Source organism: Phaseolus vulgaris, chromosome 8 (assembly GCF_000499845.2).
Source record: "Phaseolus vulgaris cultivar G19833 chromosome 8, P. vulgaris v2.0, whole genome shotgun sequence".
Taxonomy (NCBI): Eukaryota; Viridiplantae; Streptophyta; class Magnoliopsida; order Fabales; family Fabaceae; genus Phaseolus; species Phaseolus vulgaris.
The window spans coordinates 7,141,640-7,156,942 of record NC_023752.2 but is presented as its reverse complement, the minus strand read 5'-3'; the positions used below and the strand labels follow the sequence as shown (position 1 = coordinate 7,156,942).

General features: G+C 29.0%; 2 protein-coding genes across 2 annotated transcripts; one reads left to right on the top strand and one right to left on the bottom strand.

Moving 5' to 3' along the window:
• Positions 1 to 1,666: 1,666 nt before the first annotated feature.
• On the bottom strand, positions 1,667 to 3,222 carry LOC137824054 (fasciclin-like arabinogalactan protein 10). Its single transcript, XM_068629484.1, has one exon. It carries the CDS (start codon positions 3,133 to 3,135, stop codon positions 1,876 to 1,878), a length of 1,260 nt encoding a protein of 419 aa, XP_068485585.1. The 5' UTR covers positions 3,136 to 3,222; the 3' UTR covers positions 1,667 to 1,875.
• Positions 3,223 to 12,433: 9,211 nt separating this feature from the next.
• On the top strand, positions 12,434 to 12,958 carry LOC137823696 (protein MAIN-LIKE 2-like). Its single transcript, XM_068628922.1, has one exon. It carries the CDS (start codon positions 12,434 to 12,436, stop codon positions 12,956 to 12,958), a length of 525 nt encoding a protein of 174 aa, XP_068485023.1.
• The last annotated feature ends 2,345 nt before the right edge of the window (positions 12,959 to 15,303 follow it).

Sequence of the window (15,303 nt, the reverse complement as noted above, 5' to 3'; positions counted from 1 at the left end):
AAGTATTAATTTTCTATTTACTATGGGGTGTTTGAATAACACATATGAATGTAGTAGGAAGCAACCTAGGTCGAATAGGAGTTAGTTTTTACCCATGTCAAGATCGAACTAAGTCGGCTTGAACTCAAGTTAGTTTGGGTTGAGCCCATACTATTTCACGTTAAGTTGGTCGTATCTAACCCTTATTGAGATTAATTGAACTAGGTGAAACTAAAATTGACATAGATGTGTTAGGTCAAATCGAGATAAGATGAGTTGACCCAAAACAATGTCAAACTAAATTGACATAGATGTTCAACTAAGTTGTGTTAGGGCCAGATCAAGTTGAATCCAAGTTAAGAAAGATTTAATCCAATTTAACTTAAGTCGTGCAAAATAAGATTGTATCAAGTTATGCCTACACAAACTAGGTTAAGCTAACCTTGCAACTAAGCTGTAAGTAGTAAATTTTAAAGATAAATATATAATTAATGTAAAATATTTAAAAATCAATTTATAGTTTAAAATATTTAAAAATTAATTAAAGTCTTATTTAACCCAAGTTAATAAAAGAAGATTTGATTCAGAAGGTAGTTAAGGTTGACTATTAACTGGGTCAAATTTATAGCTCTAATAATGCATTTATGATTCCAAGCACGCACATTAGTCCTTATAAACAATATATTAATAGATTACGTTTCGAATGAGTAAATAAAAGAAAGAGCTGGTTGGAATGAATCATTAGAAATATGAGACAAGAATTTCCAGGAGAATTATTAATTTTTTTTTTCACTCACAATAATTTCAAGGAGATTGGTTATGAAAGATGAGATCCGAGTGTTGTATAAAAGTTCATCTGTAAAACAATTTCTATTTTATCTCAATAAGTCAATAGATTAAAAAGTAATAATATAAATATAAAAAAATATGAAATAATACTTCTTTGGATAAAGATATTAACTAGAGTTATTATTAATATAAAAAAATATAGTTATTAATATATGATAAGTGGAAAGGGATTTATTGAAAAGGTAATTTATAATATTATCAACTTAATTGATATTTAAATATTTTTAAAATACAAAAGAGTGAATAATTTCAATATTTGTCGTGTCATAGAAATCTCTAACAAATACCCAAAAGTCAGAATGAAAATCTCTCTGTCTATTGATATTGTAAGTGCAATGAAAGTACATTCTTCTGATTTTCTTGTTGGTAAGAGGATTATGTTTAACCATTTTCTTACCCTAAGCTAATTCATTACTTAACTAAACCCTAATTAACTGCATTTGGCATTCATTAAATTATAAAACACCCCATGTTTGTGTTAACTAATTTCTCAACAACCTTGTATCAAAATAGTACCAACAGAATCAAGGAACTGAATGAGCGCGTTATTAACTGCAAACGCCTCGCGCGTCACCTACATCGTTAAACCCTTTAATTTAACAGTTAAAAATGTTGTTGGAAATTGAAAAAACAATTCGCCGCACAGTCCTCAGAACTAGATCTGAGTGCTGTTTTTTTTTTCATCATGAAAAAAATATTAAAATGAGATGGTCCTCACGAAAAGAAACACGTAGGACCCAGTCGCATTCCTCCACGTGGCCTCCCTCACCTGTACCACTAATCGGACGCCAGAGATAACCCATTTCACATAATACTATACAGAAAGTGGCACACCAGATACAACCACCACAATCTTCCATAAATAACCCAAAAATTAAATTAAATAAAAAAAAGCTAAAATAGAATACAGCACTACGACGTCGTACATCACCACATGCCTAATTTAATTTATAAGAAAATAAATAAATAAACCAAACACCCCAGTCCAATCATATTCCGGGAAAAAAAGGCAAAAACTCGAACACTTACAAAACAAAGCTATTAAAATTACATAAAAGTAGTGGAAATCAACAAAGCCGACAAAGCAGTCACTGTAACAGTGAGAACCGCAGAAGCTTTCACGTGAACACCGTCATTCTTGCCGGGGGAGGTGCTCCGCTCAGCCGCCGATGACGGGGCGTCCGCCGGTGCGCCAGCTGGAGTCTCTCCTGCAGGAGCCGGAGGAGATGCTGGAAGCGGCGAAGGCGCTTCCGCAGGAGTTGGCCCCGGAGATGGAGAAGGCGCGCTGGCCGGTTCCGGCGCCGGAGCAGGCGACGGCGACTTCGCGAAGAGCTCCGGCGGAAGGAGAACGCTGTCGACGGAGTAAATCGAGAGCGGAGTGGAATCTAGGATAGTGTCGGCGATTCTGGAGGAGTCGACGCCGGTGTGGATCGTTAGAGAGTCGCCGGCGGTGGACACGGTGAAGTCGTATTTTCCGGCGCCGTTGGAGGCTAACGTGTTGATAGCGTCTTTCGTGGTTTTGAGAGATCCAACAGGAAGGTACTTGGGAGTGGCGTGGTACTGTAAGAGCGAGACTACTTCGGCGTTGGTGAGCTTGCTCAAATCAGGTACGCCACGCGCCTTGAAGGCTTCATCATTAGGTGCGAAAATAGTCAAACCTTTATCCGCCGTTGACTGAAACGTTTTAATGAGTCCGTTAGTGGAGATGAGTGAGGCGAAAGTTTTGCATCCGGCTTTCTCGATGAGAGCCGTTATGTTAAGGTTGGCTGACGGCGGAGGAGCTGCGAGTATCCCCGGCGCGATAATCGGCGCGCTGATTTCGATGACGGAGATGTTGTAGGGGATTTGTTTGACCGATTTGGTGTAGGTGGAGTCGAGCTTGGAGCCGGAAGCTGCGGAGCCGAAGCCGACTTTGCCGCCTTTGAGATCAGTGATGTTGACGGATCCGACGTTGCCGTTGGCAGTGCCAGTGGTTTGGTAGAGTGTGGTGGAAAGCGTAGTGCCGTTGGTGATTTGGTGGAGTTTGTTGTTGTCGAAGTAGTCGAGGAGAATGTGGAGGCTGAGGAGGTTTTTGACGACGGAGAGGGGGTGCTTGTCGGCGACGGCGGAGAATGCGGCGTTGTTGAGGACGAGCACGGTGATTGTCTGACGCGTGTTGATTTCGTCGGCGAGCCTGGTTTGGGAGAGGAAGTTGTTGAAGTCGCTGTACTGCGGATCGGCGGCTAGAATGTCGGTGATGTTGTGGGCGGAGACGACGGCGAGGAAGGAGAGGAGGAGGAGGAGGGGAAGGTGAGACTGAGCAGCCATGTTAGAGAGAGGAGAGTGTGGAAGTGTGGAAGTGGAAGTGAGGAGTGGGAAGAGCAGTTAAAAGATGGCATGGGCACGCACTGAGAGTGGTTTGGTTAGGTTAACCATGGTTAAGGATTTAAGGACAAAAGAAAACAGTGTAGTCAAAAAGACAACATTTTATAAATAAAATAAAAAAAAGTCAAATATGTAATTGCATTTTAATTATTTTTCAAATAAAAATACTTTTACATTCTTATGCCTTTAATCTAATAGATAGAAATACAGAAAAATAATATACATTTCATACGAAAGTGTATATATATATCAACACTTTAAAATTATATAGCTTTTACTTGATAGATATTTCACATATGGATATATTCCTTTTTTTTAATGTATTCAATGTATCCATTGCATTGTTGTAAACTTTTATGTAACAAATATTTTATTTTCATAAAATAATTTTCCACTTTAGTTGCTTAAACTTAGTGTTTTTTATACCGTGCTTAAAGTTAGTATTAAGACTAATATTAATTAGGAATACTTTCGAAACATCTTATAATTATTTTAGAAAACATATGTTTACTATGAAAACAAAATTTTAACATATTAACTATACTTAAATTTTAGTTAATATTTTGATAAATTAAAAATATATTAAAGCATCATTTTATGGCCTTAGATGTGACTACTTATTGTGTAATTATTAAATGCAAGTTTGCTTGAGAATCTATACTCTTTTTTTATTAAGAGTATATTTGAAAATTGTTTTGAGCTAATTTCAAGTTTTTTGTAATGAGTTGAAAAGTCTGTTGTTTATATTAATAGTCTTTTGTAAAAAAAATTTAAAATAATTTGTTAATTTTTTATAGAACATTTTTTTAACTTCATTTAGCATTTTTTATGTATACTAATACATAATGACATTTAAAAAATCTTTATGATATTGTTATACTAATGAACATAAAGTATGACATATACTAAACCAACGTTAATTTTATTTTAAATTTGATTGGAAATATTATAAGATATGGTATATATTACTAATAGTAGGATAGATAATATACAAAGAATATAATAATTAAATCTGTTTTAGAAAAGAGTTCGTAATTAATTTGAAAACTAAAATTACAATTACAATTTTATCAATGATAAAAAAAATTTTATGTAAGCATATTATATAGAAGCACGTTTATATTTTAATAATTATTAAATGATATGATTTTCCTTTATATTTTAATATTTAATTTAACAACTTTCAGTTCTAAACTAACTTAACATTCATTAGTTAAACACATTTTTGGTGGTGAGTAACTTGATTCTATAAAACGACAACAGAACGTTATTATTATTTACATTTTAAACACCAATTGAACAAATTGCCTTTTTAACTTTTAATCTATTAATCTCTGATTAATTATGTTAAGTTCACTATATTTTGTGTATCATCAACAATTATCTTGGTATAATGATGTGTAACTTGAACTGTTTAGTTTGTTATCTGTAAAAAGATTTTATCTTTTAATTGTTTTTATATTTTATTTTTATATTAATATTTAATTTTATTATTGTATTATTAAAATTGCGTTATTTTTTAATTTTTTAAAAACATATTAAAATAATTATTAGAATTTTTGAAAGTAGAATTTTTTTTTAATTTAATTTTCGAAAATATATCTTTATTTATTCAATTTTTACCATGTTATTGATTCCTAATTTAAATTTTTGAATTTTTTGGATTAGATTTTATCACTATTCTTTTTCCCTATGTTATTTCTCACCGCTTTATCTTTCTTTTCGTTTAAATCTATTGAAATCCAATAACACTATTCTCATGTTTTATGTATCTCTCATAGGTAGTCTTTCATTCCACACATTTCTTTCTTTGTCCCAACATATTAATACATATACACATAAATTTATATTTCATTTAAATAAATATAAATATACATATAATAATAATAAAAATAAAAAATACAAATAGTTTGTGTTCCCGTGTTCCCATTAGTATAATATAATTACACTAATTCATTACAAATTTAAAATTAAATTCTACAAAATATAATTCTATAGTCAAAATATAAGTTATAACTAAACAACACAAGATTAATCTAAAAAAATTAATAATATTTCCAAAACCTGGCCATATACAATTCAATTCAAGATATGTTTATAAATTTTTTAACTTGTTCCAAATAATATTTTTCTATAAATGATAGCACCTCATGCATTTAAAATGGATTTGTGTGTCCTCTTTGAATGCATGTAATGTTCATTGAATAACAATTAATAATGTATCTTACACTTATATTATTCATAAAGAAACTAAATATTGATGTTTTGAATTAAAAAGAATTGAATGTAATGTTTTTGGCGTATGAAGGTAAAAAGGGAAAAGGGTAGAAGATGATGGTTAAGGAAATGGTAAGAAAGTAACCATGGTTGAGTTAAGGAAGGGGCCATGTGAGGGGGGGACAGGGATGATTTGGTCACAGCTGGAAATGGAAAGAGAGGATGGTGGGATTTGTTGGCTTTGTTACCCTTATTTGTGTGAAACTACTAATCTGCCCTTGTCTCTTTCTTCTGTCTTTTTCACACTTTTTAAATTGCTTCGCTCTTATGGAACGCTGTCTTGTGTGTGTTTATAACATTCTAAATTCGAAAACCACGGCATGGGTTTTTCTAACGTTACAAAACTTTTACCAATATTTTCTTTTTTTCAAACATTTTTTTAAAATTTCTATTAAATGATATTCCGGTTCTCTGTATTACATCTATTGATATTTTTTCAATGAATTTAAGATAAAAATAAATGAAAAATAAATGGAGATGTATGTTTCAACAAAATTAAAACTTTAATTTATGTCGGAGATCCCATTGATTAGAGATTATGACTTTTCATTGTATATAACTGGGTGCAAACCTCACCTCATGAGTCAGTTTTATGGGGTTGATTATACTTAAAATCAACTTTGTAATATGGTATCAGAGTCATTTCGAGTTTATCTTAACGAATGTTTATTGGACTTATCAGACCACTCGTTATCGGACCGTTATCAAACCACACATAATTTATCTTATTATTTCAATATATAATTTTTAAAAAAAATAGTCTTCTTGATGAATCAAGAGTGAACTATGAAGAATGACTAATAGTTAATACTAATAGTTAATGAAAGGAAAATAACTATTAATAATATGTTTTTATAAAAATATTAAGATTTAATTGTATATTTTATCCCTCAATTATTATTGTTTAACAAATTTAGTTATGCAGTTTATTTTGATTGTTCAAGTTTAAAAGAGGTGTCCCTTTGATAAAAGAATTTAATATGCACTAAAAAAAACAAGATTTATTGCGATATTTGTAATTTATATATCATAGTAAGTTGGTGAAAATGTGTAAATTAAAGAAATATCTTTTATGTCACTTTCAATTTGAACTAATATACATTGTTTTGTGTGTTAAATAATGTCTCTCATCTTTTCTCTACAACTTTGGCTCCTTCCTTCTTTTCTGTGTTTTTTTTGTAAAATTAGTAAAGAAATGTCATTTATTAGACATAAGTTGTACTAGACTAAACATAATAGAAGTACTCATTTAAAGAATTTATTAAAAATAGTCACATTAATTTATTGTATATCCTTTTCCATTTAATATTATATAGTCTTGGTATTATAAATTTTATATGTCTACATATTCATCACTTAAATCTATTGTATATAATTTTCTCTTCGTGTTGAACCATATTTTCTTATTCTTTCTCTTTATTATTTTTCTCTTTATTATTGTAGTGCGACCACAATAATTGTTGGCACCATAGTAGTCACTAGTGCTCACCATTGCAAAAAGTTTCGTCCCTTAAATTATAGTATGCTACAATTATTATTTAAATTGGAGTGAAGTGTAGAGTGATACCTTTACTATATTAGGAATAATGAATTTGTGTTTGTGAAGATTGGTAATACAAAATTCGTCATTTGTTTTATTTTATTCTATATGTTAAGATTTTTTAGTATATTATGATGAGGAAAGCGATGACCATCATCGTCGTATATGATGTATTTTTATTTGTGATACTCATTCGGAGAATTTCTACAACGACTCCAATGAAGAAGTTCTTGATATTGAGGATGGTTCATAAGATAATTTAGAATGAATATATATCGATCAAGAACAATGAGATTTCAATGACGAGGGATGCGGCCGCCGAGGCGGCCGACGCTCGCGTCTTCTTCTTTATCCACACAATGTTCTCAAATAATGTTTTCTGCAATTGTTATCATATGTTTAATTGGTTATGAATGGTTGTTTTCTTATTAAAACTTTGGTAACTAATGATTAAATACCAAATTATAAACTTGTTTTTATCAATTTTTATTAATAATAAAAAATATTAGATATCAATAATCTTTTTAATTTATAAAATCATCTATACTTTAATCAAATTTTAACTAACTATTTTAGTTTTTAAAATTAATTTTTATTTAATGATTTTTAAAACATCTAATCTTCACTCAATAATTTTTTATACTTTTATCATATTTTTATTATATCAAGAGGACCATAAGTAAATTAATACAATATTTATGTTAGTTACCACAAATTCAAAAGAATCAATGTAGAAAATCATTATTATAAGAGGGATAATTAATGTTTTTAATTATTTTAAATTCTTTATGTGATACATCATTATATAAACAATTTTATCATGCAAATCAAATATGTATCTAAATAAAAAATTGATCTAAAATATATGAAAAAAATAATGTAAATTTAATAAATAAGATAATTAAATAGAGAAATGTATAATTAAAATAAATATTAATAAAAAAATTACCGAATAAATGAGAAAGTAATTTGATTTATCAAATTTTATAAATAATTAAATATATACCCAAAATATTTATTATTATTTAAAATTCAATATTAAAGTTAATTTATATAGATCTTTAATCCATAAACACATAATTTAACCAGTGATTGAATTAAATTTGAATTTAAAAATAATAATATCTCAAATGCAATCCACAAACTATATCCAATATATCCATCACACTTGTAATGATGAAACATTTAAAATTATAACAAAATCATTAATATCTGGATTGCTCAAATTATGATGATGTTTTAAGAAATTATAGAATATGCCACACACTCTTGTTCATTTATACTTATAAATATTATTTTAAATAAATTTATTTAGGTTGTAAGTAATTATTGTATTGAGATTAATCAATTAATTATATTATATAAATAAAAATATATTTAGGATTAGATCAAACTTATTAGAATAAACATGCATTAAATTTATGCTTCGACAGAGGGAAGAGGCTAAAGGAAAAAAGACAAAAGTAAAAAGATTTATTAAAAAATGCCAAACCACACACATTTAATTGTAAGAGTACTATGCACTCTTGTTATGTTTGTTTGGATTAAATTTCAATTTTTTAATACAAGTATACACACTACTCATATGTATGAAATTAATCATAATTTTTTTTATGTTTTATTAATTTGAAATACACTTTCTAACTCTTTTTATATATAATATTTATTTTAAATTTGATTATTTTTATTATTAATATAAGATTAAAGTTAAAATGATTTTCTTTGAACTACCAACTTTGAACTTTGAGTTTGCACAACATAGACATATTTGTCTCTTATGGTAAATTTCATCATTCCAATACATTCCTATTTTTGTTCTTATTATGTTACTTCATCTAGTGTCATTTGTTTATTAAACAAAATCTTTTTATAATGACGAAAGAGTTAAGATTTAAGTACAAATTTTAAAAAATTATCTATAAATTTATTATGTTAAGATTTTAAATAGGAACCGACCTCATGTTTTTTTACATAAGTTAGTCCATAATTGGTGGTATATTAAATTGAATATTTGTAATCATAATATTAATTATCATGTAACACAATAAAAATTTTCAGTGCCTAAAAATGATAATCAATTTTCTCAAATAGCCTAAGAAAATTAGTATATAAAAAAAAAGAAAAAACTAGACAAATCATGAAGATGGCATGAAAAAAGTGTGAAGTACTTAAATGGCAAGTTGTAGGCAAAATGGAATCCCATAACATGCAAACTTTTGTGTGAAAAAAATGCAAAAATCTTTTATGCATATACTTAGAAATCTGAAAGGTGAAGTTAGTAATGCCCTTATTAGGAACTACAACACATCTTCAACTTTCCAAGCTTTATATAAGTTTAAGAATAGTATTTAAAATATCCAAACACAATTAATTAATGTTTGTACCTTGAAAAAAATATGAATTATGCAGAAAAGTTTAGACACATGGGTGCAAAAGATAGCTAATAATGTTAAAATAGATGGGACCAATAATAAAGAAGAGATGATATTAATGTAAAATGGTAGAAAGTGGAATACACATCATAATGTAACCATCAAAACACTTTTGCACATGTTCTCAACATAATAACCATTATCCATTTTGCTTAATTTTCTTATTTATTTGGATGATGCTACCATAATCAAGCTCCTTTTTGGCTTCACAAAAGCTTCAATCTCTTTGTCCATGTCAATAAAATATCACATTTGATTTTTTTTTAATACTTGACAATGTTATATAAGAAAAATTCCCTGAATGCATATGGTCCCTTAGAGCTGTGGGAAAAAATGTGGTTTGTTTGCGAAGTTGATAAATTGATGAATATTAGAATCAACTTCTTCCTGGAATTCTTGTAAAAGAAAAAAATAAAAAATATTTCTTCAAAAAATGATTTTTTTTTTATAATTTAAGTTAGCTCCTTCATTTCATAAATTGTGACAATTTCAAAAAAAGGTATTAATGGAAAAGGTTGTGAATTGTTTGAAGTATGTGATTGAAGTTAAGAAATGTTTACTCATGTTGATTAGTTTTTGCTTTAACTCAACATTTGTAAATCTCTTGTTGAAATTGGATGATATATGGCATATGCAATACACTAAGGTTAAACTATCTTCTTCTGAAGCAACTTCGAGAGATTGATTATAATGCTAATAATATTGTTGTTCCTCTATCCATAATCATGCATAGATTTGACTAAGGTGTCACATATGCTCGTAACAATTGGAAAAACCATATAATGGCTTCCTTTGCCAATGAACTCGCTCTTTTGTCAAAGGACAAAATTTAACTATTACGAAAAATCATTTAAAAGGGAAACATTTTTTAACAAATTAATTTAGTAAAAGAGCAAAACTTATATTTGTTATTGTTCCTCCACTCAGTTAGATTTCACCTTGAGATCTATGTTAATTTGTACTGTGCAAATTCTTCAAATAAAAGCTTGAATTCTAATAAAGAATAACACTTAAAGTACCTCTAAAAAACTGCATTAAATTATCTTAGAAGAGAAAATGTGATTATTTGATACCCATAAAGATGAAGAGATCAATGGTTTCAGGATCAGGGTTCTCTCCATTGACAGCGTAGTATCTACGTTGCACGGTGTCTCTATACTAGTACGATATTTGATCCCTCAACATATTGAAACTCTCCGTTTTTTGACCATAGTGGGAGTTGTCTCACCCACTATAATCAATGCACTAAATTCAATTCTTTCACATGCAATAGTCATAAGTTGACAGGTTCTCTTCCTTTGTCTTCATTCATGTATAGTGAAGGGAAGACCTTCTATTTCCAAAGTGCACCGCATGATAGCTTTAAAGTACATCTAATGTTCACTTACAAGCGTGCTTTAAAATAGTGTTGCAAGATAGTCTTTTTGTTGACCAATTTTGACCCATTGAATGAAGGAAAAAATGAAGCACATTTGTTGGCGTGAATGAGGATGAGATGCAGAGGCTCAAATGCAATTAAATAGCAACCTACACTCCTTTGCCAATGAACCTATACTTCTTTTCCAAACCACGTTGTTGCCAAACCACGCTGGAAAAAAGAGAAATCTTATTACCAACTGGACCTCTAACCTACTTGTGCCCACAATGTTGAAGGAATCCATCTTTCAATTCAATTTGTAGAGTTCTTATTGTAGTTGAGTGCTGCTAACTCACACTGATTTGTAGTTTTTATAGTACATCCTGTAAGTTCCCATCAACTACAAATTGTGTCTCGTGTATGACTTAATTTATAAAAACTTTTGTAGAATTTTTTTCTGTTTATTACGATAGTTATTTTCTATATAAGATTAGTAATATTTGATTAAGAAGATAACCTGTGAACGTTCATTTGAATTGTTTAAAGACATTGGTGTATCATATTTTTATAAAGTTTGTATGTAATAAATTTTAAAAAATTAAAATAAGTTTTAGAAACGTTAATTTGGATTGTTTAAAGAAATTAATGTATCCTATTTTTTGTAAAATTTGTATGTAATAAATTTTGAAAAATTAAAATAAGTTTTAGAAACATTAATTTGGATTGTTTAAAGATATCAGTGTATTATATTTTTGTAAAATTTATATGTAATAAATTTATAGAAAATTAAAATCAGTTTTATAAACGTTAATTACTTAATTATTTACAATTATTTAATTGTTTTAAAATAGTTATAATAGTTATACCTTAGTATAAATGATATTTTAAAAAATAAACAGATTTAAAAAATGTATTACTTGGTTTGTGATAAAAAAAATTATTAATTGAGAAAAAAATTTAATAATTTGTAATTCATTATAGTTGTTTATAATTTTGTTATTCGTGATTTGTTACGGTATTACAATAATTTATATCATTTAACTTATTTATAATATATATAATTATTTATAATTATTTAATTTTTTCAAAATAATTAGAGTACTTATACCTTTTTATACTTTAATATAAATTAAATTTAAACAATTTTAAAAAAAATCTATTACTTAGTTTGTCATGACAAAAAAATTTAATAATTTGTGATTCAGTTGTTTATTATTTATGATTTGTCACAGTAATACAATTATTTATATTATTTAATTTATTCATAATATATAATTATTTAATTTTTTCAAAATAATTACAATATTTATACCTTTTCATACTTTAATATAAATAAGATTTTAAAAACTAAACAGGTTTAAAAAAAAATCTATTACTTGGTTTATGATAGAATTTTTCTTTATTAGTTTAGATAAATAAATAAATTATGATTCATTATAGTTGGTAATAACTTTTTTATTTATGATTTGTTACAATAGTGTAATTATTTATATTATTTAACTTATTCATAATATACATAATTATTTACAATTATTTATTTTTTTAAAATAATTACAATAATTATAGAAGCATTTTTTTATGGCATTCGGACGTCATCTTCTTTAGTGTATGTCTTATTGTGCCTTCAAAATAAACATGTTACTAAGTTCATTTGGGGAGATAACAAACAATTACTACGACCAAGACGACATGTCATCTGGTTATTACCCACCTCCAATTAATAGATCCCAGAGTCATCCATATGATAAATGTAGATGGGTTTTACATCTACTAACTACCTCCTCCATCGACATTAACTATCACTTGATTACTGTACTAATTGAGAGGTGGAGAACAAAGACCTATACTTTTCATTTTCCACTTGGAGAGTCCACAATCACATTGCAAGATGTGGCTCTGCAATTAGGTGTTCCCATCGATGGTGAACCTGTCACTGGATTCACAAGTAGGGACATGGTTCAAGCGTGCCAATACTTGTTAGGGTCCATCCCTCCCTCGAATGTAATTAAAGGGAACACCATAAAGTTATCATGGTTGAACAATAACTTTCAGCAACTGTCGGCTAATGTTATGGACGATGTCATCGCTCAACATGCTAGAGCACATATTCTTTCATTAATTGGGAGTTTGTTGGTGCCGACACATCGACAAGCAGATTAAATCTAATGTATATGTTATTATTAGCTGACTTGATCCATGTCGCCACTTATAATTGGGGTTTAGTTGTCTTGGCGTGTCTTTATTGTGCATTAAATCATGAAATTGATTATCACCAAGACAACATAGGAGGTTGTATGTTACTATTGTAATGTTAGGCTCAGGAACAAATTAAAACACTTTCTCCAATAATTGGGCCATTAACTCCCGAGGACATTGACGCCGGACAAGATTTCCCATTAGCAAAAAGGTATATTTTGATATTTAATGTATCACATATACAAATGAACTTTGATGTCCAATATTAACAATTTTTTTTTATCCAAGGTGGTCTCGTGCACCGTCACAAAGGTACCACTCACTTACGAAGATAGTTAGTTTGATAAGGAAGACAATTGATAATTTACAGTAAAAAAATGTTCGTAAAAACATTAATTTATATTCTCAATCCAATGTTTAAGTATATATTTTGTCTAATACTAATGCCAAGTATTTTTCCAGTTCTTGTCTCCATACAACAGGCCAACTGTCGTTGTATTGATCACTGATGAGGTTTCTCCAGTTAGTAGGGCAGTTGTTACCCTTATTTGTTTTGCCATCGTTGAATTTCACCAAACTAGTCGAGTTATGCGGCAATTTAGTTTTCGACAAGGTATTCCATTTTAGAGCCACAAAACTTAGAGGAGTTGCACAAAAAAAATACGAGGGGCAGAACAAACAAATACTGGCTGAAATACCATCAACAATGGATTGTAATGTGGAGTGATAAACATAATCGTCTAATAGAAGACATTCAGTTTAATGGTAATGGTCATTTGCATGATTCTACAACTTACATGCAGTGGTACATTAACCATACCATCCATTACATATCGGCTCAGGAATCCTCATCTGACGATAATGTAAGTTAATTCATATTCATGTCTTTTACTTTTAACAATATCAACATGTTTATAATGAAGTTAACAATTGTTTTCGAATAGTATGACACACCGCAATAACCCATGAAACTGGAACCGTAACCATAATCGCCTTTGCATCCGACTTATCACCCTTCGAGGTTTCCTTCTTATGGTCATGATTTTGATGTTGGTCAATCCAATCATTCGGGTCTTCCACAACCATCCACATCCACACACATGGATCATCTTCGTCACCTCTCACTTCATTCTCCACAACATCAGATTCCTTACACTTATAATTTTTTTACTATGCACTATTGAACCACAATGCCATCACCAGGATCTCATAATGAAGTCAATAACGAAGATGACGAACATATCACTAATGATCCTCTTCCACCTCCACCTCCGTCTGATCATCACCCTCCACGAAGACCTCGACAACAAATATGAAGACCACATTGTGACATGTCTTCCCATAAATAATTTACTTCCAATAGTTAAATTTGTATTTTTATTTTATATTTTGTAATGAATCTTACTAATCTGTCTAATTATAATTAATCTCTTTTCATCATTACGTGTTCTATAAAACCATTATTTTCCAAGGTATTTATTTTCCAAATCCACAACAACAATTCTCTATTTATTTTCCAAATACAATAACAATTCTCATTTCTCTATTTATTTCCTAATGCAATAACGCTTTTCTTCATATTTTTTATTAATCAAATAACCAAATTAATATATTACATTACCGTTAAACATGATCCATACACAATTACCCAATTTTGTGTCGCTTAAAACTAACACCCTTAGAAAATTATGTATCAAATTAATTTTTAACATTACATAACTTACTACTCAATATATAAAAAAATAAATAAAAAAAACTTTATGACGTGGACAAAGTCGCGTCAACTTGAAACAACTTCAAGTTGATGTGACAAGAATCGTGCCAAGTTGACACGACTTAATGTTGACGTGACATAAATCATACAAAGTTGACACGACTTAAGATTGAGGTGACAAAATCGTATCAAATTGACATGATTTTTTCGTATGAAATCGTGTCAAATTGGCACGACTTATCAAATTTGATTTTTTTTTAAATGACCCATTTTGATAAAAAAAAAAACCCACCGTGGTAAAAAAACCTCATGTTTTTCAATTTTTTCATTCTTTTCCCAGTTTCTTGTAGTTATTAATGGAAAATAGACGTTAATGTAAAAATAAAATAGATGTTAATGCAATTTGTATGAAAAATTAATTAAAAGAATTTCACAAAAAGAACAACAACTTTTGCATAATAAGTCCATAATCATTGAAAAAATCATTTAAAGAAATAATGTAATGTTGATCACACATATGGCATATTATTATTGAGCAACACTTGATAATAATTAAATACATATATTCTTTTAAACATTTATGATTTCTATAGGC